A 23,274-nucleotide genomic window follows, 5' to 3' on the forward strand; every position below is an offset into this window, starting at 1 on the left:
GAGTTAAAACTGTTGTAACTTTGTCATTAGGCAACTACCGTGGCAACGGGGCTCAGCAGCCAATCAAACTCAAGGTCATCATGATAGTTGCCATAATGGCAAAGTTATAGCAGTTTAAACTCTTTATCAAACGGGCCCCTGGCTTCCTCATCTTTGGTTAATTTCGCCACTGGGGTGCCTTTCAATATAGAAATTCCTGGATTTGGCGTCCCTGGCTGTATTTTTTTTTGTGGGATAGGTATATGTGACCGAGGCCGGCCATTCTTAGTAGCCGTCATGTACTTCATGAAAACTGGGATAAATTTTGGATTAAACAAAAATATTGAAAACAACAATTTTGTTTATTCACCCTAATAGCGAAATGAATTACTTCATCATGCATCAAGCCGACAAATGGAATACGATAATTTGTTGACACGGGAAGCAAGAGGTCGCTTTGTATATTCTGCTTGTCATCCCCAACGGGGATTTAGACAAAAAGTTATGAAAATACCGATTCTGATTTATGACACGAAAGAGGTTCATACAAACATAACACCCAACCGAAGTCACGTGGTAATGCAATACCTAAAAACGAACTTCCTCCTACGTATTTTATTTTATATATAAGCAAGGAAATTCACACATTCTCTCTCATTTATCGAAATCTTGACAGCTACGAAAAATTGGTTTAGCCTATAGTTGGTTGGTATAAACGTGCTTGTGATCGTCATTCTGTTACCTTGCTAACAAATTTGCTTTACTGAAACATCTTGTGCAGCATATATCTCGGACATCATGACGATAACTATAATATCAACCGCACATATTATTTCGATTTGTTATCAATCAATCTTGTTCGTGGTCGGTGTTCCTGGCAATCTCCTCATTATATTAACATACTGGAAAAGACCGCAACGAACCAGCAGCGGGGTCTTTATCATCGCCCTGGCTTTAGCCGATCTCGGCGTGTGTCTTATGAGCCCCGTCGTCATCTACAACTACGTAGAGTACTACAACTACCCCAGCAATTCCTTCTGCAAGTTTCGCTACTACACCAACCATGGGTTGATTTACGTTTCGCGGTTTCTTACGATCGCCGTGGCTATCGAGCGATACCTCGCCGTCTGCAAGCCGATGTCGAGGAGAATTCCGCCGAAGTACGCTGTCGTGATCGCGGCGTTGTGTGTTCCCATCGGGTACATCCTGACGATTCCAATCGCTGTTGCCTTCCGTACCAAAGAACTACCCGGTGAACGTACGATCTGCTCCCCCGACAAGTCCGATCCCGCTATCAAATGGACATTGAAGGTGAGCTTTCCGATCACATTCCTCGGAGGTCTTCTTGTCGTTGTCGTCTGTTATGCCAAAATATATCTGGTCATCAGGAGACAGATGCGCCTTCGAGAACGAATGCAGGGAGGGCAGTCTGCTGTCATCCTGTCTACCGAAGATGCAACTACGACTTCATCGTCAAACCGTGTAACCGCTAAGACATCGTTTCCCAGTCGATCCCAGGAGAGTGAAGACACAAGCAGTGGCCTACGAAAAGAAGGGATAGTCCTTACAGAAATAGGAAATGAGGGTGTGGTTGCTGCCCAACCAAAGATGGAAACTGACAACAATAAGAACATTTCATCTGTAAAGGGACAGCTAGCTAAAGATGGCGTCGAGAAAGTGTCAAGGAAGAAAAGGAAATCCAGCTCGAAATCCAAGTCCAGTTCGATGGACAGTACGACGAAGATGTTGCTTATTGTTACCGTGGTGTACTTTGTCTCATTCTTGCCTCAGTTCGCCACCATCCTCACCCCCAAAGCCAGCTTGATAAAGTTCAAAATCAATCATAAGACTGGCTACGAAGTCTTCGCCTTCGTTCGAAGCCTAATCACCATAAATCACATCATCAACCCATTCGTGTACGGGTTCATCAACAAACGATTCAGAAAAGATTGCAAGGCAACTGTCATTGGTCTCAAAGATAAATATTGCAGGTGCTGAGTCTTTCGATCTTAATCTTGCCGATTAGGGTAAAAAATACTAAACAAAGAAATTGAATTTTGTAAGGTGAATTATCTTTACTTTTTAAGCTGAGTAATAAGTTTAATTTGTCACTCCCAATCCAAACGCACATGCACATACACACCCACAAAACAAACAAAAAAATCCCATACACACATCTATTTCTCATCCATTTACCCAAACATACATCCAAACACACCCTTACACACACATAAATCCTACATACATTTCACATATATCCCACACACATACACATTACACCCGAACCAACACATCCACACAAACACACCCTCACAACACCCATACAGAGTTTACTGATAAATAAATCTATGTATATTGTTATTTTGCATGATATTGGCAATGACAATCATGACTATAAATGACTATTTTTGTTATAACCAGGATGAATTACCATCTGTATCCGTGGGAAAATGAATAGGACTTTTTTCTAGGTCATGTAATATAAAGATTAGCGATCAATCGCGGGGCTTGTCTTTAAAATAGATCATTATGCAATAATCAATGCAATCAATCGTATAAACCAGCCCTACAATCAACCTCTCAGTTTTATGTTATGGGGTCCTGTAACCAAAAGAAAAAAAATCACAATTTCTATTTGATAGAGATGCGTGCAACTGAGTTCCTGGTTGTTTTTTAATTGCTCATTGCTCATAAGTAAAAAAATGAAACAAAAAGCAAATAAAAAGGAATTAATTTCATAAGGAAATATTTTTTTAGCATGTTTACCTTGGTGATACGGTTATAGTTGGTGAATTGTTGTGAAACTTAATGTGTTAACCCTGCAATCACGGACAGATTACTTCTGTTTACTATGAAAAATAGAACATGTCAATGTACTATTTGCTTAAAAAATATAGGTTCCATGCAGGTATATTATATTTCATCTAGACGAAAATGGCCTCGGTGAATCAGACAGACCGCCATAGTGAATAGTGTTGAAATACCATTTGGGATAAACACGAAAAAGACTTATGGAAATAGATTGTATAAATCGTTTATTTAAGCCTGCTTTGTTTCTTGTCAAGTGTAGCGCCCGTTTAGTTGTGAATCGAAAAAAAAATATTGATGTAATAATTTAGGCACTTTAGAATATGGATATAATATCGTAATGGATACAATATAGTAAATATATTAGGTATTAATCATTTTTTATGTTTGTAGACCTGTGTGTACTCTATCAAATTGTGTAAGCAAATTGTATAACTCGTGCCAATTAAGATTACAGTGTGCGGAATATATTTACAGGTGTGTACATAATTAACAACATAATAGTACTTTCATATGTTGGATTCAAAACTATAAACATCTAAAGCAAAGATGTATGTCCGTTTGTTATTTCCCACATTTCTTCTTTATAATTAAAGCAGTTTGTAAAACATCAAATGCCAAATAAATTTGTATGCATTGATAGTAGCATTTAGTACTTTCATTTGTTGGTTTGATATGTTTTTGTCCGTATGATGTCTTTAACCTTATCATCTTCGTAATTGAAGCAGTTTGTAAAACAACAAGTGTAAACTTAAAATGTGTATGTAATTGATATTGGTACTTTCATTTTGTTGATTCGAAACCGTAAAATTTAAAGCATATAACTTCCCTATTTGATATGTTAACGTCTGTCTAATACTTCTTACATTATATTCTTTTTTAATTATACTTGAGGCTCATTTTGATAATCATAATTATAGGCCTATTTATCATCTCAATAAATTCTGTATTTATTAAAAAAGTCTGGATGACAAAGTTTATATTATTCCAAATATAAATTCTTTGAAGGGCTATGTTGGGGTGCATAGGGTGGGGCATTTCATTCCTTCTCTCTCTATTCAAGCATTCATGTATTGTATAATCATTTTTTACTATGTACGTGTACCTTTGATAATTTTCTTAACATGATTTCCCCCAAACATGTGTAATCGGATGTGCAGGGATGTAAATTGAGATCATTGTTTATAGCCCCTTCGAAATATTACCCTTTCATGTCTGATAACACTGATAGGTACACTATTATGTGCCAAAACAAATCACAAAATTTAACTACTTAAGAATAAGGAAGGAAAAAGTAAGAATAAAGAGCTGCAAAACAGGTTATGTTATCACTAGGTTTAATGGTTAAGAGAGGCAGAAATAGAGAGAGGGGGGGGGGGGGGAGAGGAGAAAAAGTAGACGGAGAGAGGGATCACATTCACACGCATACACCCTCACACAGAGTTTACAGTATTTATGATGCAGCAGTTCACACTTTAACAACCAGATCGTGCTAATTAAATTAGTTGAAAATGAGAATACAATTTTAATGGGAAAAGAAGCTTTTTAATCAACAGGAAATATGAAGAGATGTAAATTAAAGAATGTTATTCATCCTTCTCCTATTCCATTGCTTCTTCTTCTTCTCCTCTTCATTCTTCTCATTCTTCTTCTTCTCCTCCTCCTCCTTCTTCTTCTTCTCCTTCTTCTCCTCCTCCTCCTTCTTCTTCTTCTTCTTTCGTCTTCTTCTTCTTCTCCTCCTCCTCCCCCTTCTTCGTCTTTCTAATTTAGCCTATAATAGCTGCAAGGAATATTTTGATGTGTACCTCAATAACGAACATTATTATTAACAGTCCTTCTCAGAATCCCCATCTCGTTTTCATTCAAACACCACGTTTCGCCCCCATTCAATAGCAAGTTTTTCGCATTGAAAACGCAGGTAAATTCACAATGAAAAGCTGGGAGGTCTTTGTCGAAAATTGGGAAATCGGAACAGCAGTTTCGTCTTTGTTTCGGAGCTGATGAAAGTGACAAATTTATCGTTTGTCCCATGCAGATTCCAGTGAGAAACTGCTGCATCAACCCTCGACAAAACCTTCATTGTTATGAAGGGTATTTGACAATAACTTCTCTATGTTCCCGAATTCGTTCTGTGTCGCGGTTGCGAAATCTCCCTTCGAAAGACGATCCCACGTAACTTAAAACCACTTTCATCTTCAGATCAAACATTTTCCCATGTAACAAAACTCACCGCATTTGACCTTAACTTCGCACATTCAAATCTTGTCCCCACTGTCACAGCATGCCTTACACCCTCCAACATTTTGATTATAAAGCAGCAGTGGTAAGACATTGAAATATGGAATATTTCCTCCCCCTTTGAGTATATCAGTCAATAACCGAACAAGGGTCAAAACTAACGATGCCCTGTTGACTGTCTTAAATAGCACTCTAATTGGAATGAGAATCTATTGGTGCCCCCTTTAAATTTCTCCATTTGCGCTGTAAATCAAAACTGTATCCTCTAACAACGTGACAAAAGTGACGATGTGAAAATAAGTACACATATTTATTAGCCGATTAAACAATCACTGGTCTAGTAAAAATGGTTTAAAAATAGAATAAGATGCCAAGGCTATATTGCCATTGTGTAGAATTTCTTTGAAAAATTATTTCCTCCAATTCTATTTGATTTGTTACTCTCTCAACGCAATTGCATATTAGAGTACAAGTACCCTATTCAAATTGATTAGTTGATCTGACAGCACCGACTGATTCAACCGTTGGTAGGGTCTTTTGCAGTGATTAATACATACCTTATGACTAGAACTTTATATTTAAATATAATAGTGTTCGTTACAATACAAGTCATGTTTCGGTACTTTACTTTCTGTTCCGTTCACATCATGTTCATTAACCTTCGACATTGTAATTTAAATTACTGGGGATATACAACAATGATATAATTCTGACCACATTTTTGAACGAGTTTCGATGACACAAAACCCTTATTATGATTATAAACTTACTGAATCATCATTGTCCTTCATTTTTTTTTTCTAGAACACATGCCCCCCCCCCCATGTACCCAATGTATATGTTCAATGACCGTGACGGATTTTGGGGGAAATCAGCATGCAATTATTTGCATGTGCGAATAAGCACAACCACAGTAAAATCTCTTTTTACCTAAAATTTGGATATTATTCCTATTTATTGATATTGTTTCGAGTGTATGCATAATGACCAAATTCCCGGATGCCACACATTGGTCCGAATTCACAAAAAAGATGGTTTTGAATCCTGTGGTTCGAAACAATAAAGGCAGATTTCACCCGTAATTGCGCTTAATACATTAAGCGTGTATGGTTTTTTTCATTGTAGCATTACTCACGTGAATGTACACTATACATTGCGTATAAAAAAAACGGGACAGTTTTGAAAACTGTTTAAAAAATTTGTTTCAAATCATTATATCTATATATTGATGATAATATATGCTCTGAGATCTTATCTTTGAAATGCCATTTGAAAAAAATAAATTTTGTATATGCTTGAGCGAACACGGGACGTTTTTTGTCGGGGGTTCAAAAAGAGGCTTGCGCCAAAATGGCAGAAAAGAGAAATTTGATGATGATTAGACTTTTGGCTAATCAGCAGACTTCCTCTTAATCTTTTCATTATCTTTGCCATACTTTTAGAATTATGCTGTCAAATTTCATTTACAAATTTATTTATTTACCTGAATTATTTTGTTTTTCATTTAAACTTCTTTTACCTTTGAATTTTCCTTTATAAGTAACTAAAGGAGACTTTTGTCAACCCAAGTAAGAAGATTTGCATTATCAATTGGAAGAATTTGTAATTACTCAAGTCCTTTTGGCGTACCTGGCATATTTCGTCAGGGGGGAGGGGCAAGCGACAAAAATGAGCAAGGTGGGGGGGGGGGGGGGTAGTAGGCATGGACGTATAGGCACAATTTTTCAAGGGGGGTGATAATCATTGCCCAAATATCAACTTCACAGTTTTTAATTTTCGAGCGAGCGAAGCGAGCGAACGTTTTTTTCCAATTATTATTTAGCCTTTTTACATGATATGAAACTTGCAGAAATTATACATTCGGTCATCAAATTACCAATACACGAGGATGTTTGGGCACCTCGTAGTCCTCATTGCCCTGCATTTTGCAACCCCCCATACAAGTTTGGATGTGTAGGTCTGGAAGTGGCACTGAAGGTGGGAAAGGTTACCCAGGGGATGCCCAATAAAACAGTTGGGATCTTGCTACTACTGATATTTGCTATCGGGCGATTGCACTTTATTGTCGAAATTATTATTTTTTGTATATCATTCCAGAAATGAAATGTATTGGATCATGATCGATATACTTCTAATCAAGTGGTAATTGCAATGTTTATATTGAAATACTTCTTTTATTCCTCTTTGAAGGTGTTTACATTCTGTTCCCAATTCTGCTCGTTTGGAGACGTTATAAAAGAGGTATTTGACATTGAAATCAGTTGTATTCATGTATTGATTTGCATTTGTTTTATTTGCATATACACAGTAAAAAAAAAATAAATGCATCCATTCACTCATAAAAAAATAAATATGAACGTGAAAATATATACGACAGTAACATGATATATCACTAGATATGGGGAAAATCACTCACTCACTGGCAGGAATGTCAGAAGGTTGAGGGAATTGAAATTGGAAAAGATAGATAGGCGGACGAAGGGATCAGGTACATAGGATAGAAAGGGGGGACGGTAATAACCAGAGAAATGTGTAAGCAGGGGTATAGCTAGGCCTTTACCCGACAGATATCAGTACCGATTACTGACGTCCGACGAACAGTACTCATCTATATCCAACCCAGGGGCAGATCCAGTATTTTCAAGGGGGACATTTTGTTTACAAAAAATTGACAAGCCCCATCCCCAAAAAGTCTTCACTTTCAATTGCACGTGCCTAACAATTTACACTAAAATTATATAAAAAATAATAATTGCGAGCGCAAAGCGCGAGCTGAAATTTTCTAAAAATTTAGACCTAAAACAATACATTTGTATGCACTTAACTATGAATAGGATGGATATCTTCCTTAATAAATCATGCGAGCGCGAAGCGCGAGCTAAAAATTTTGATATTCCTAACTGGACACTAGACATTCTAATCAGTTTTACAAGATGGGTATCTAAAGAGTCGTGCGGGCGCAAAGCGCGAGCTAAAACTTTTGATATTCCAACTTAAGAACTGGATATTCTAAGCACTTTTAGTAACCATGAACCAATTGGTTTCTTACTAAATAATTAATTGATGCGAGCCCGAGCTGAAATTTTCTAAAAAGTTAGACCTAAAACGATACATTTTGTGCACTTAACTATGAATAGGATGGGTATTTTCCTTGATAAATCATGCGAGCGCAAAGCGCGAGCTAAAAATTTTGATATTCCTAACTGGACACTAGACATTCTAAGCAGTTTTATAAGATGGGTATCTAAACAGTCGTGCGGGCGCAAAGCGCGAGCTAAAACTTTGGATATTCCGACTTAAGAACTGGATATTCTAAGCACTTTTAGTAACCATGAACAAATTGGTTTCTAACTAATCAATTGACGCGAGCGCGAAATGCGAGCTGAAAATTTTTGATAGTTCAACTTGAAAACTAGACATTTATCTTAGGTACCTAGTACTACCCAACTAAAAAATTGATGCGAGCGCGTAGCGCGAGCGAAATTTTTATTGTTATAATTATATTACCTAAAAGTTGTTCTCTACCTTTTTCCTGTCCCTGGTCAGCCCAGTCCATGCTCAGAGAGCTCTAAAAGTCGCATTGCGTAAAAATCACAATTTACCGAAAAAGATGGTGGAACTAAAAAAACAAATCAGTTGGAACAGCCCCGTGTGCTCGACAGTTTATAATTTTTTTTCTGACAGTCTGCAGTCCAGTTTTTGTTTTCCCCTTTCTCGTAACCTCTTTCTTCTTTTTCTCCTTCCCCCTTTTTTCTCTCTTTCCTTTTCCCTATTTTTTTTCTTTCCCCTTTTCGCTTTTTTTTTTTGCTTGTGACTCGTCAGGGGGGGGGGCAGTCTGACCCCCTGCCCCCCCCTTAGGTACGCTAGTGGACTGCTGGTATGTGAAACAAAATTATGTTATGGTACCTTTAAAAGACATGAATCCTATTTTCAAGAGGTTATTGAATCCTTCACCAAGTTTAATTGTGTGCTTGACAGGACAAACAGGAAATGATTCATGTCTTTCAATGGCAATGGTGTATTGAGTCAATTTTGAAGGAGCAAGATATGGCAGATCGGGTAAAATGTATTAAAAAGTTGTGAAGCGAGCAAGCGAAATTTCCCTTTTTTATTAAAATATCAAATTTTGTGATTTTGACACAATATTCAGTAAATAATAACATATTTCAATTTCTATGTTTTCTGTTATTTTCCTTTCCACTTTTTTTCTTAGTCATGATTTTTTTTTTTTTTTTTTTTTTTGGGAAGGGGGGATCACCCCGAGCCCCCACCCATCAATATGCCACTGTACAAAGGAACCATAACCTTCGTAGCACACAATGAAAGGAATTGAAAAAACACGCTCTCCCATACTTCGGTTTATAAAAAAATGTTCTTGCCTAAAGAAGGAATATTCAAAGCTGAAAGAAAACATTAAAAAGGAACAACAGGTCTATTCAAGCAAATAAGAAGATTTGGAAATGGATTTTGACCGCATAATTCTCTTTTTTTTTAGCCCCAGACAAAACCATTCCGTGTTCACTCAAGCATGAACGAAACTATATTATTTTATTGGCTTTTGAAGGATAAGACTTCACAGCACCTATTGACACCAAAATACAGATATAATTTGAACCACAAATTTAATAGACTTCAAATCTGTCCCGTTTTTTTTATACGCACTGTATAACCCCCCCCCCTCAAAAAAAAAGGTACACAGGACACTTTCTGTCGTGTGATATCTTTTTTTACAAATTTATTTCAATATCATATCTCTTTTAATTTTTGTACAGATCTTTTTCACAAAGTTGAAATACAAGAACTATGAAAATGGAAGATAGTATAGCTGTAATGAGAGATACGAAGCAATACACATGGGGTAGGTTATACAAATTGACTGAAAGAGAGAGAGAAAAGAAGAGACTCGGGGAAAGAGTAATAGGGGAAGAGAGAGGGGGAGGGAAGGGGAACGGGAGCAAGAGAAATGGTAAGAAAGTTAAAGGTAAGGAGGGGAAGAGAAAAAAAGGAAGAACGGGAGGGAGAGAGAGAGAGAGGGGGGGGGGGGTGTAAGACATAAAAACATGAGAGGGGAACGATATTAAAAAGAATGTTGACATTCAACAGTTATTGCATATGAAGTTATCGTTGAACAAAAATACATTTTTTCCTAACAAAGAATGTATCCATCTAAATTCACTGATGAAAAGAATATTCAATGATTGGAATATAAGTGCAAAGCTATCCTGTCAAATTACTGAATAATATGTAGAGCAGATTTACGAGAGCTGAAATCTGGAGGCCTCTGTGCACATACACCAATATGTAAACAGAAATGTACTTGCGAAGAACTCAAATCACACTATTTTTCCTTCTTTGAAAAAAAATAATTACTTTGATTGCACTATATTACCCAATTATACATGCACTCAACAATTGTATATTTACTAATAAAAGCATATATGTCACCACAACTTTGTCCAATAATTGGATACTATCGAAATTGAGGCAAGGAATGCTCAATATTAATTGGATGCATCAATAAAACTTCAAAGAAAATGTTTGGATATTATTTCAACTTATTCTGGAGTGATTGTCTGCTTAATCCCAATTGGGGTCTTCGTCTTTACGTTTACAAGGGGAGGGGTAGGTGTTACTTTACAAAATGATAAACTATGATCCCCTTACATAAAATATACTATTATGGTAAGGTAACTTTACAATCCAATGGTAACTACCGTGGCAATATTGCTCTGCAGACAATCAGAATAAAAATATTCTATGAAAGATACCATCAAATGGAAAAAGTAATCACAATAATAACTTTTATGCAAAAGGCATTCGATCAGTTTGATATAAGTATCTGGCGCTGAACAATGAGCGGCGATTTTTCATCAGAATTTCACTCTTGGATTAATTTATATAGAAGAGTCGGTTTGTTAGTGAAAATCGTGTCAAACAAAATATATTTGTAAAGATTGATTAACAATTTAGTAAAACGTAAGAGAAAGAGATTCGTTTCGATACCCCCCCTCCCCCCATTCAGGAGGGGATGGACACCTATATACTAACATGTTGGTCATTTTAACTTTTTTAATTAGAATATATAGGCCTAGGGCGTATTTAGCTTTGAGTTCCTTCTCTCTTAATTTCTTAGATTGGGAATCAATCTATATGAATGTGATAGGGACCAATCCAAAATGAGATTGAGAGAAAAAAATCAATTCTATATCTATTAGACTGGTATCTTGAATCAAAATTTGGATCAGTCCCTTATAGCAATTTAAAGTATCATTATTCACAGAGTTGGTATAACACATCGACTTCTCTCAGGAGTCATAATCAATGGTTAGTCTGCTGGGCAAACCCTTCACTCGAGTTAAGGGTCTGAATGTGCAGCCTACTCATGCCTTGTGTACTGAAGGCAAGTTTTCTATGTGCTAGTCTTTGCGTGGAGGCACAATTGTTGATCAAAGTTCCAATCAGGGTCTGTGCCTGCAGACTAATCAATGGTCGGAGTCGAGGTGAACGATTGGTGGTCGATGATTACGGTAAGATGGGGTCTCCGTAGCGGCATTCCTCTTCGATCCCAAGATTGTACCAGTTTCCCTCGCCGCCTTTGTATTTGCTAGTTACGATACGGAACCATCCTTGCTCTCCCTTTAAAATCAAATAAGATAAAAAAAAAAAGATTTACTATATCCTGTTAAAAAAATTATAAAACGCTCAATAACATGAACTATAATTTATTACAATCCAACATTTTTGTCATCATCCTCATTACTGCATGCAAGAGATACAGTAAAGGATGGAGATGAACGTTGTGGTACAACGCAATTTTTTTTGTTGCCAATAAAGAGGAAACTACGCCCTCAGACGATATAAACATTATAATGTATGGTTTAGAGATAGCAACCAAATAACAAAAAGAGCAAATGAAACTAAACTTACCCATGGTTCTCCCCACGAGTTCCTCACGATCCAGTACTCGGTTCCAGTCGAATTATCAACACCCCATCCAGCAACAGAGATGATGTGGTTGGACTAAACAATCAAAATAAAAGCAGGAGAATAATTATTTCCTGGTGATGAGAGTAAAAAGCTAAATTAGTTGGTCATTAAATTGTGATTTAACCCCAAAATACTGGGCTATTTTGATGACAAACAGATTTTGTTTATTGATAACACAATCGTCAGTGTGATAGGGTTGTTTTTTACACCTGACTTTGATGAAATCGTTATGCTTGTAAGAGTTTTTCTCTATTCATTGAAATCATACGAGTTGCTGGGATGGACTTGGCTTTTAATAAAGTAGGCATAATGAACGGAAAACTGGTAGGAAAGTTGGAAAACTAGTCTATAGTTGAAAGAGTGCAGTTTTGTAGAAATTACAGTACGTGCAATATTGTATAAATTGACTCGTGTTTGACAGATAGCGGCATTGCAGACATTATATTATAAATTATCGCCCATGCATCTAAAATATCTTTCCACCAAAACCAAGAAAATATATTTCTATATACATTTTAATTTGAAATTAATGGAGATGGACCCCAACATAATCTTGAATAAATGTGTTTGGGCGTTGAGATTAAACCGTTGAGCTAAAATGATAATCATTATCATTACTGAAATAGATACTGAGATTGACGGAGACTTACCATAGCTAATATCTTGAATTCCTCGTAGATTCCGCCAGTGTAAGCCTCAAGCTTGTTTGTTGCATCAATACCACAGCTGTAAAAGAAAGAAAGGTTTTTATGCTCTGAAATTTATGGAGGAAAAGGCTCTTTGGTAAGTTACAATTTGAATATTTTTTTGTATACCTTAGGGATTTATTCCGTCGGCATTAATGAACCATACTTGCGGTCGAGTTTGAAAAATCACTTGTTAGTATGTTGGGCATTTCGTTATGCAAGGAGTCATTATCAATGTTAAATATTACTATGATTGCTGCCCATATCAGGATTTTCAACAAAAGTTCTTAGGACACACTGTTCTCTATCTTTCATAGACTTCATGGGCGATTAACTGACATATATTCTTGGTTTCCCCCTTTAAAAAGACAGTAATAATTAGGATATAGGAAAAACATGACCGTCTTGTTCTTACATTTGGGGAAAAATAAGCGAAATCTTAAAATGTCAGAGGCTTAAATTTCTTATTTTACATCCGATTTCCATAAAATTTTCAGTATAATGATTCTTTTCGCTTTTCATTAATATCAACATTTTTTGATGGGGGAGGACCTCTCCCTTTTAAAATGACGATATTACCTGATGGGTCCTTTGGCGTAGATCTCCTTCATCATGGCTTCTCGGCCACGGACAGAACCGTAGTCTGCTACTTTATACAATGTGTAATTGGCGATGCTACTACACTTGCCGTCCCAATCACAGGTGCCACACTGGTTAATCTTATTACAAGCTGGGTGCACGGGAGTGGTCGTTGAAGAGCCAAAGATCGTGGAGGGGTAAGAGAAGGTGTGTGGTGGTGGTGGAGGGGGAGGGGGTTAAACATGGAGGTGGTAGTGAAAAGGAAAGGAGGTGACAGATGTAGAGATGGGAAGTGACGTCCATAAGAAAATTCAGAGAGAGAGAGAGAGAGAGAGAGAGAGAGAGAGAGAGAGAAAGAAAGAAAGATGGGTAGAGGAGGGGGGGGGAATACAAAGTATAATGATAAAAAGAATGAGTTGCATCGCCAAGAACTCTCTTTTTCTATATCCCTTTTCTTTCATTTCTTCCTCTTTTTCTATTTACACTTCATTTTCTTCTACTAGTACATTGCTGCCCCTCGTTATAAACAAAATACAAGGGGGGGGGGTTACCCGTCCCCATATAGGCTGCTGTACAAAAATGGTAATTCGAGGTGGGTCATCTCAAGGTCACAATGAAAAACAAATATTATAATTATAAAATTAAAAAAAGAGAAAGATTTAAATTTATTCAATGAAAGATAATAAATTCTTACCTTGATTTTTTGCCTGGTAGTTATTACAAGTCTCATCAGGAATACCGTTTTTATGTGCGTATTCGTAAACACCGACGTCATCACCACCGTTGCACGATCCTGCATCACCGCAATCGATCACATTTTGGACGGACAGATAGGCTGACGGCCAGCTACCATTACGTAAGATATTTAGACGATCTATGCAAGGTCCAAAATAAATACAGATTACAACGCGGTTGAAATAAATAACAATCGAGATGGAAATACAAATATTCGATCTCTCTCTTTTCATCTTATTAAATATCAGGGAGTAGAGACGCTACGGTCGAGTGGTCTGAGGTGCTGGACCATAAATATCGAGGTCCAGAGTTCGATATCCGACATGGCACTCAAACTTGAACAAGGTATTTTACTTTCACTCCAATTTTGTTTCATTGTTCGTGACCTAGTGAAAATGCTATAAGGAAATATTTTGACTAGCATCTAAAAAAAAAAGGTAAAAGTCAGCTTTAATTTTTTTATCATATTTGAAAGTAATTGATGAATTTTGTTCGCTGGTTGCGTGATAAAGAATAATCAATATTTAATTTTACATGATAGGCCTATCATTAAAACAAACAGCATAATACTGTTAATGTTGGTTGGTGAGTGAAGATAATTTATTCGGGGGCATTTCATAAATGAATCGAAAGTGTAAAATTTATACAGGTTGTTTGATTTTGCGTTTATTATTTACATACCAGCTAAGGCACTTGTACTTCCCATAGCCCAACATGAGCCACAATAAACGGGGATATGCTGGTTCCTTGTGGTACTCACAAAGCTTCTACCTCCAACGTTACGCCAGTCCCAAGATGGCGGCACGGCGACACCGTCTCTCATGTGAGGTCTGGGATAAGTGCTGTAAAATACGAAAACAGAGAAAATTTAGCATGATATTAATAATATTCTATAGACTTTTTAATATGTAAAAGAACAAAGATTTATCATCATTAACAGGGGCCGCGAAACGGTTTGAAAACAGTGTGTGTAAGAGATGGTGTGTGTGTGAGGGTGGGTGTGTGTGTGTGTGTCCTCCCTGATTCCGCGGCCCCTGATCTGGAATGCTAGTTTCATTGTCTACTTTAAGATTTGAACCAGAAGGTACAAAGTTCAAATCCCGCATGCTGTTCAAGCACTCGCATCATTTGAAGGCGTTTATCTACATTTTCCACTCTCCATCCAGGTGTATTGTGTAGAATGCTCTAGCACCTGATCGGAGAGGTCGTGCAAATGCCGGAGTAATAATGTGTAATGCTTAGAAAAAAGTGTATTCAGTGCTTTATTGTTGCATATTACCATGATTTTCACTATTATTCTTATCAAGTCACTCCAGTCAGACGGCAGGTCCCAAGAAAGTGGCTACTTTCATACAAGTGATATTCATGACTTGAGATGTTTTGCATATTTAATGAGCTTGATGCGGACCAAAACCCTTTATTTCATTCGGTCATTGCTGCTCTAATTGTGCATCGAATTTCATGAATTTGGTATCATTGTAAAGAAGAAGAATTATTCTTTCAGGTCAGGTGTTTGAATTTATTCAAAGATTTTGTAATATAGATTAAAATTTTGATCTAAAATATGCTACAAAATAATTATTTTCACCTGACAAAAGCTGCTATTTTCACACTTTATTTTTGTTTGAGCCCAAATGATTTTTAGATCATGATACAGCTGAATATGTATGCTTTAAAATGGTTAAGGTTTCAAAATAAGAATTGGTTTAATCGGGTCAAGATCACACTTTTCATTGGCCAAGTACATAAAGCAGCTTGAAAACAAGAATACTGCACTCTGATTGGTCAAAGAGACCACTCACTGGCAAATTCCAACGGTTCCAGTGCCTGGGTTCATGGGAAGGTCACACTTCCCATGTGGTAATCTCCTCAAATACCCCGCACCTGTTGTTCTGTGAACCGTATCCAGCCAATCAGAACTCTGGATTTCATGCAAGTACAAAATTTCAGAAATCTCGTCTTGTACCTTGGTGGGAAAAGTGTGATCTTGACCCAATTAAAAGGTGCCGCATGCATATCAAGAGTGGCATTGTGAGAAAGTACAGAAGTTCAGCTTTATGGTGATATAGATATCATTGAGGCTCAAAATAAAGAGTTTTGCACAATTTGCAAAAGAAAATTTCAGTTTTTAGGTACATTTTCAGTCCAGAAATTTACTTATTTAACAAACTATTGTATACAAAATAAATGACCAATATGAAAGAGTAACATTTACTCTATCTGATGGTGCAATATTTTTTTCATTTAACTTGAGGTTGGAACAGGTAAATTCTTAGATATAGAAAATCTCACGAATCACGAGATTTTGCAAGATGGAGGATTCAGCCACGAGATGATTTGGATGAATCTGGCCTTTTTGCTCATTAGCATAGGGACCTGCGGTCTGACTGACTCCATCACTTGCGCACTCCGAAGCGTCAAATTTTTCTGTGTTAATAATCTTGACGTTTGTTCACCGAAGCGACAAAGTTTTCTGTGTTAATTTATTTATTATGTATATATTGTTATTTTATGTTAACAGGACCAGGCTGAAAAACAGTTAATCTGAGCCTGTTATCCTGTATAAAGATATTTTAATAAATAAATAAATAAATAAATTAATTAATAATCTTGACGTTTATCAAATATAATCGTTTTCATTTCTTAATGTGTAAGAATAAAAGTTTAGAATTTTAGATGCACAGAATTGCAAGTAAATGAGTATTTCGTTTACCAACAATTGCCAATTTGTATAGGCTCAAATAATTGATTTAAATATTTTTAAGAATTATTTCACATTCATAATACTTAATATTTATGTGAGAATGTATAATTGCCATGTATACGAAATCGGATTGCAGGTCACTTAGATTAGACTTTGGTATGGAATATAATATATACAGGTACACAATACGCGTCAGATTAATAATTGACCAAAAAAGATAAAGGTCAACTTCATTCGTCTATTTTGTCGATGAATGATATTGAATGACAATCAAACGATGCATGTGATAATAAATCATAATGATAGATATAGAAATAGAATAATGGGCAATTCATCCATCAATGATGAACTTATATTGGGGTGCGCAATTTTCTATTGTTGTTTTTCGTTTACTTCTTCCTATTATTCCCCCCCCCCCACTACGTTTCTTTCTTCCTTAATTCATGATGAAATAACGAGAGGAAGAAGGGGGGGGGGAGAAAGATAACCAGCTTAGATTTTACACAATCTTATATGATATATACATGCAATAATTGACATATTTAGGATTATGTAGGCGCTATATCCATGTAGAAATATTTGCCTGCCGAAAGCTTGTCGAATAAATACGATCAGAAGTATACGTCTCGCATCTGTCATCATTTAAGGTACTACATATATATACATATATATACATATATATATATATATATATATATATATATATATTTATATATATATATATATATACATATATATACTCGTAAAACATGAAAACGTTTCATTCATCATTCATACCTGACTGAGCGCTTTCCCTTGAATAAACCAGGTATATAGCATCCTGAAGCATCTGCAGCTACGATGAAACAGGTTAATAAGATCGAACAGAACGCTATACTGGACGGGGTCTCCATTTTACAAAAATTCGTGTGTATGAGCTGTACTGCACTGAGCTGAGTAGGCCTATACGGGGAGGCGTGTGGTATATATTCGTTGCTGTTTTTTGGTGTGGGTCGCGTAGTACAACTTATTAGAACAACAACGTCTAGCGTCTCTACGATATTCTTTTCAGAATGACGATCAATGCAGCGTAGTTGGGATTGTTGTTTTATAACAGTGGATTATTTACTTTCTCGACAAGAACGATGTACTACTCTCGACGGGGCTTTAGCCAGGTGACACAGAAATACTGCCCGTACGTTTCACGGGACACTAATTTCGGTTGACCGTATCGGAGATAACAGACAAGCGCTTTAGTAGTTGTTTTTGTTTTTAGCTGGATATAAGTAGGTACTTTATACAGCCGGTCTGTAGGTGGCGCTCTTCAACAGACAGTGAGTCACTGATTGCGAAATTAGTTAATTTTTTTAAATATCACCTTTATTCAAAACAAAACAAAGGGAAGTTACAAACAATGAAAATAAGTCCAGGTTATTCGTTTTTTAGGACGAAGTACAGGACTAATATAAGAATTACAGATACACAATATATATAACATATCACAATCAAATTTACATAAAACGATTATACATTGGTAATTGCAGAAAAGAATATTGAAATAGATCAAGCACATGTGCACCCTTCCAGCTGAAATAAAGAACGGATAGAAGGGAGATAGGAAAAGTGAACTTGATGAAAAGAGATAGGAGGAAGAAAAAGTGTGCAGCGAAAAGAAGGGGGAAAACAGGATATAAGGAGAAGACAGAGAAGGAGAAAGAAGAAAAAGAGGAATAAGAAAGAAGTAATTAAGGGAGTGCAATACAAAGTTTTGTGAATGAGATATTGCATTATTGGCATATAATTTACTTCTTTACAAAAATCATCTACCTCCTTATACATCCAGAATACTAGATGAGCTGAGAAGATAGCATGGAGTATTCAACATGGATGAGAAGGGGAAAGGTGAAGATAGGGAAATAGTAGAGGGAGAGAGAGAGAGAGAGAAAGAGAGAGAGACATATTCAAACAGATAGATATACATGAATTTGAGACAGAGAGATAGATATATAGATATGTCATGTAGGTAGATAGATAGACAGACAGATAGATAGAAAGATAGATAGATAACATAGACAGCGGATAGATAGACGGATATGATTAGATATATTTAATATAAAAAAAGTAATTATAATCTGTTTTATTTTGCAATATTTTAGCTATTACTTATTAGAATTCTTATAATTGATCGTGCGCAAGTAAAAAAAAAAAAATCATGTTCACCCACGGACTCGAACCGATGCCCGCATGATTGAATGAGATGCAAGTGAGATAGAATGAGAGAGAGAGAGGGAGACATATTCAAACAGATAGATATATATTAGACTGAGAGATAGATATGTTATGTAGGTAGATAGATAGACAGACAGAGAGAGAGAGAGACGTATTCAAACAGATAGATATACATGAATTTGATAGAAAGAAAGATAGATTTATAACATAGATAGCAGATAGATAGACGGATATGATTAGATAGATATAATATGAAACCAGATTTTTTTTCGTCATACCATTGAATTAGGTGGTCTGTCGTATAGAACGATAAACAGAAAAAAATATTTAAACAAATATTAGATTGAAAGATAGATAGAGAAACAGACATACATATTCAAACAGATACATATACGATAGATAATTATATATATTGATGGATGGAGTGATGGATGGAGAGATACATGATAGTTGGTTATATTAGTAAAACATAGATAGACAGATATATAGATAGATAGATAGATACGCAGACAGACATACAGATAGATAGATAGATAGATATATAGATAGATAGATAGATAGATAGATAGATGGAGACAGGCAGATAGATGGATAGGTAGATAGACATATTTAAACAGATATATATATTAGACAGAGAGAGAGATCGATAGATATATAGATAGATATACTGTACAATGTAGGTAGATAGACAGACAGACATATGGATAGATAGATAGAGTGAGAGAGAGAGAGAGAGAGAGAGAGAGAGAGAGAGAGAGAGAGAGAGAGAGAGATATTCAAACAGATAGATATACATGAATTTGAGACAGAGAGATAGATATATAGATATGTCATGTAGGTAGATAGATAGACAGACAGATAGATAGAAAGATAGATAGATAACATAGACAGCGGATAGATAGACGGATATGATTAGATAGATTTAATATAAAAAAAGTAATTATAATCTGTTTTATTTTGCAATATTTTAGCTATTACTTATTAGAATTCTTATAATTGATCGTGCGCAAGTAAAAAAAAAAAAAATCATGTTCACCCACGGACTCCGAACCCCTGCCTGCATGATTGAATGAGATGCAAGTGAGATAGAATGAGAGAGAGAGGGAGACATATTCAAACAGATAGATATATATTAGACTGAGAGATAGATATATTATGTAGGTAGATAGATAGACAGACAGATAGATAGAAAGATAGATAGATTTATAACATAGATAGCAGATAGATAGACGGATATGATTAGATAGATATAATATGAAACCAGATTTTTATTCGTCATACCATTGAATTAGGTGGTCTGTCGTATAGAACGATAAACAGAAAAAAATATTTAAACAAATATTAGATTGAAAGATAGATAGAGAAACAGACATACATATTCAAACAGATACATATAAGATAGATAATTATATATATTGATGGATGGAGTGATGGATGGAGAGATACATGATAGTTGGTTATATTAATAAAACATAGATAGACAGATATATAGATAGATAGATAGATAGATAGATATATACGCAGACAGACATACAGATAGATAGATAGATAGATAGATAGATAGATGGAGACAGGCAGATAGATGGATAGGTAGATAGACATATTTAAACAGATATATATATTAGACAGAGAGAGAGATCGATAGATATATAGATAGATATACTGTACAATGTAGGTAGATAGACAGACAGACATATGGATAGATAGATAGAGTGAGAGAGAGAGAGAGAGAGAGAGAGAGAGAGAGAGAGACATATTCAATCAGATAGATATAAATGAATTTGAGACAGAGAGATAGATATATAGATATGTCATGTAGGTAGATAGATAGACAGACAGATAGATAGATAACATAGACAGCGGATAGATAGACGGATATGATTAGATAGATTTAATATAAAAAAAGTAATTATAATCTGTTTTATTTTGCAATATTTTTGCTATTACTTATTAGAATTCTTATAATTGATCGTGCGCAAGTAAAAAAAAACAATCATGTTCACCCACGGACTCGAACCCCTGCCCGCATGATTGAATGAGATGCAAGTGAGATAGAATGAGAGAGAGAGGGAGACATATTCAAACAGATGGATATATATTAGACTGAGAGATAGATATGTTATGTAGGTAGATAGATAGACAGACAGATAGATAGAAAGATAGATAGATTTATAACATAGATAGCAGATAGATAGACGGATATGATTAGATAAATATAATATGAAACCAGATTTTTATTCGTCATACCATTGAATTAGGTGGTCTGTCGTATAGAACGATAAACAGAAAAAAATATTTAAACAAATATTAGATTGAAAGATAGATAGAGAAACAGACATACATATTCAAACACATACATATAAGATAGATAATTATATATATTGATGGATGGAGTGATGGATGGAGAGATACATGATAGTTGGTTATATTAATAAAACATAGATAGACAGATATATAGATAGATAGATAGATATATACGCAGACAGACATACAGATAGATAGATAGATAGATAGATAGATAGATAGATAGATAGATAGATGGAGACAGGCAGATAGATGGATAGGTAGATAGACATATTTAAACAGATATATATATTAGACAGAGAGAGAGATCGATAGATATATAGATAGATATACTGTACAATGTAGGTAGATAGACAGACAGACATATGGATAGATAGATAGAGTGAGAGAGAGAGAGAGAGAGAGAGAGAGAGAGAGGGGGAGAGAGAGGGGGAGAGAGAAATAAAAAGAATTGTTTCATGTAAGGGGCTTAGACAAGAGTGGGGGTTGGACTGATGCATCCGCCCTACTTTTCTGAGGGGGTGCTATATACAATCATCTCCCAGGTTTCAGGTTTTTTTTGTATCTCGTTCCGTTCGGCGCTCTCAATATTCTTTTATAACCATCATGTATACATACTGACGTAATACTGGGTTGGAGGGCATACCTCCCAGGCAAAAATGAAATACAAACTTTCATAACAGAGAGGAAAAGCCAAGAAAAGCAAAGTGAAATTTAATATAATTTTCTGAATAACATGTCAAAACTTATCTGAGATTTTTATTTTTAAAAGGTAAAATTTTTGCTCGCTCGCTTCATATTTTATAGGTCGCAACTTAAGAGAAATATATACTGTGTTCTGCATCCCTCATCACTGCACACATCCATAATACACCCCTACCCACGCACCCCCACACACGCCCACATGTAATACCTCAAACGGTTGTCCGATATGGAGGTATGGAATCATCCCCCACCCCTAGACCTGTCGACGCCACTGTTTAAGACGGAATGAATAATACGTAGGATTCGACTTTGTACACTGTAAAAACGCTGTCTAAAATTTGAAGCACGTCGTTTAAGCCCGTCACTCTAATATTAGCTGAATTTATAAAGCGCTTTTTGCCAGAGGATACAAAGCGCTGCTATTATTAGCCCAGCTATATAGCTCGAGCTACCGTCACCGGCGCTCAGTGCATGCAAGGAATTACTCCTGCCGGGTACCCATTCACCTCACCTGGGTCGAGTGCAGCACAGTGTGGAAACATTTCTTGCTGAAGGAAAATACGCCATGACTACGATTCGAACCCACGATCCTCTGTTTCAAAGGCGAGAGTTAGAACCACTAGACCACGACGCACTCTAACAACTACTGTTAAAACGTTTTAAACAAGTGTTTAAACATTTTAAACTATTAAACAAGTTGTTTAAAAAGTTTAAACAATTACAAAAAATGTAAACAACTTGTTAGAGTGACAGGCTTAAACAAGGTGCTATTTTTTACTGTGCAAGATCAGATCAAATTGAAAGTAGACCAACCTGTTGTGTTTATTCGAGCTATAGCTAATGGAGATAGATTACCTATATTCGATAGGCATACATCAATAACCAAAAAGAGCGCCATCTAAATGTTTGATCATCTTAAACAACGCGGAAGAAAAGAAAAATATAACATTGAACAACCGTGGGCCGATGGATATATTCCAAAATGTCCCACAGACTCCGTTCCATTGAACTTTGCACTCAGTCAGTGGTGTGACTCGATGCAATTATTCATACCATGGACCTAGTACCATGTTCATTCATACTTGACATTGAATTTTTTAACAATGGAATCTCAGAAGTTGGAAAGGATACAAAGTACAATTTGCTCCTATTTTGTAAACATCAAACTTCAAACTAGAATGAAGCCAAATTTAAGCCGGGCCTTCGACAGGTTATCCCAGTAATGATTAGAACTTTAGAAGTATAGGCCTCTATGATCGTCTTTAAGTGCTCACGGAGAGCTTATAGCTTAAAGGTCAGGCCTTATATTCACCAGTAGAATTGAGCGAAATTCAACCCGAC

At 35.9% G+C, this 23,274-nt stretch overlaps 2 protein-coding genes across 2 annotated transcripts; one reads left to right on the forward strand and one right to left on the reverse strand.

Annotated features, from left to right (window-relative positions):
* Window positions 1-335: 335 nt before the first annotated feature.
* On the forward strand, window positions 336-3,736 carry LOC129256363 (cholecystokinin receptor type A-like). Its single transcript, XM_064097874.1, has one exon. It carries the CDS (start codon window positions 778-780, stop codon window positions 1,975-1,977), a length of 1,200 nt encoding a protein of 399 aa, XP_063953944.1. The 5' UTR covers window positions 336-777; the 3' UTR covers window positions 1,978-3,736.
* Window positions 3,737-9,745: 6,009 nt separating this feature from the next.
* Window positions 9,746-17,996, reverse strand: LOC129256362 (cathepsin Z-like). Its single transcript, XM_064096850.1, has 7 exons — window positions 17,494-17,996; window positions 14,694-14,854; window positions 13,972-14,151; window positions 13,278-13,428; window positions 12,663-12,738; window positions 11,953-12,045; window positions 9,746-11,661 (listed from the first exon to the last, which is right to left on the reverse strand). Exons 1-7 carry the CDS (start codon window positions 17,607-17,609, stop codon window positions 11,548-11,550), a joined length of 891 nt encoding a protein of 296 aa, XP_063952920.1. The 5' UTR covers window positions 17,610-17,996; the 3' UTR covers window positions 9,746-11,547.
* Window positions 17,997-23,274: the final 5,278 nt, after the last annotated feature.

The sequence above is a fragment of the Lytechinus pictus genome, chromosome 3 (assembly GCF_037042905.1).
Source record: "Lytechinus pictus isolate F3 Inbred chromosome 3, Lp3.0, whole genome shotgun sequence".
NCBI lineage: Eukaryota > Metazoa > Echinodermata > Echinoidea > Temnopleuroida > Toxopneustidae > Lytechinus > Lytechinus pictus.

What these genes read in the sequence shown, in the direction of transcription:
- LOC129256363 (XM_064097874.1), top strand. Translation starts at nt 778, where the DNA reads ATGACGATAACTATAATATCAACCGCACATATTATTTCGATTTGTTAT.
- LOC129256362 (XM_064096850.1), bottom strand. Translation starts at nt 17,609, where the DNA reads ATGGAGACCCCGTCCAGTATAGCGTTCTGTTCGATCTTATTAACCTGT. An exon ending in CTACCAGGCAAAAAATCAAG is followed by an intron (nt 13,429 to 13,971) that starts GTAAGAATTTAT and finishes CCGTGCACCCAG; the next exon opens with CTTGTAATAAGATTAACCAG. An exon ending in ACTCGTGGGGAGAACCATGG is followed by an intron (nt 11,662 to 11,952) that starts GTAAGTTTAGTT and finishes TTGATTTTAAAG; the next exon opens with GGAGAGCAAGGATGGTTCCG.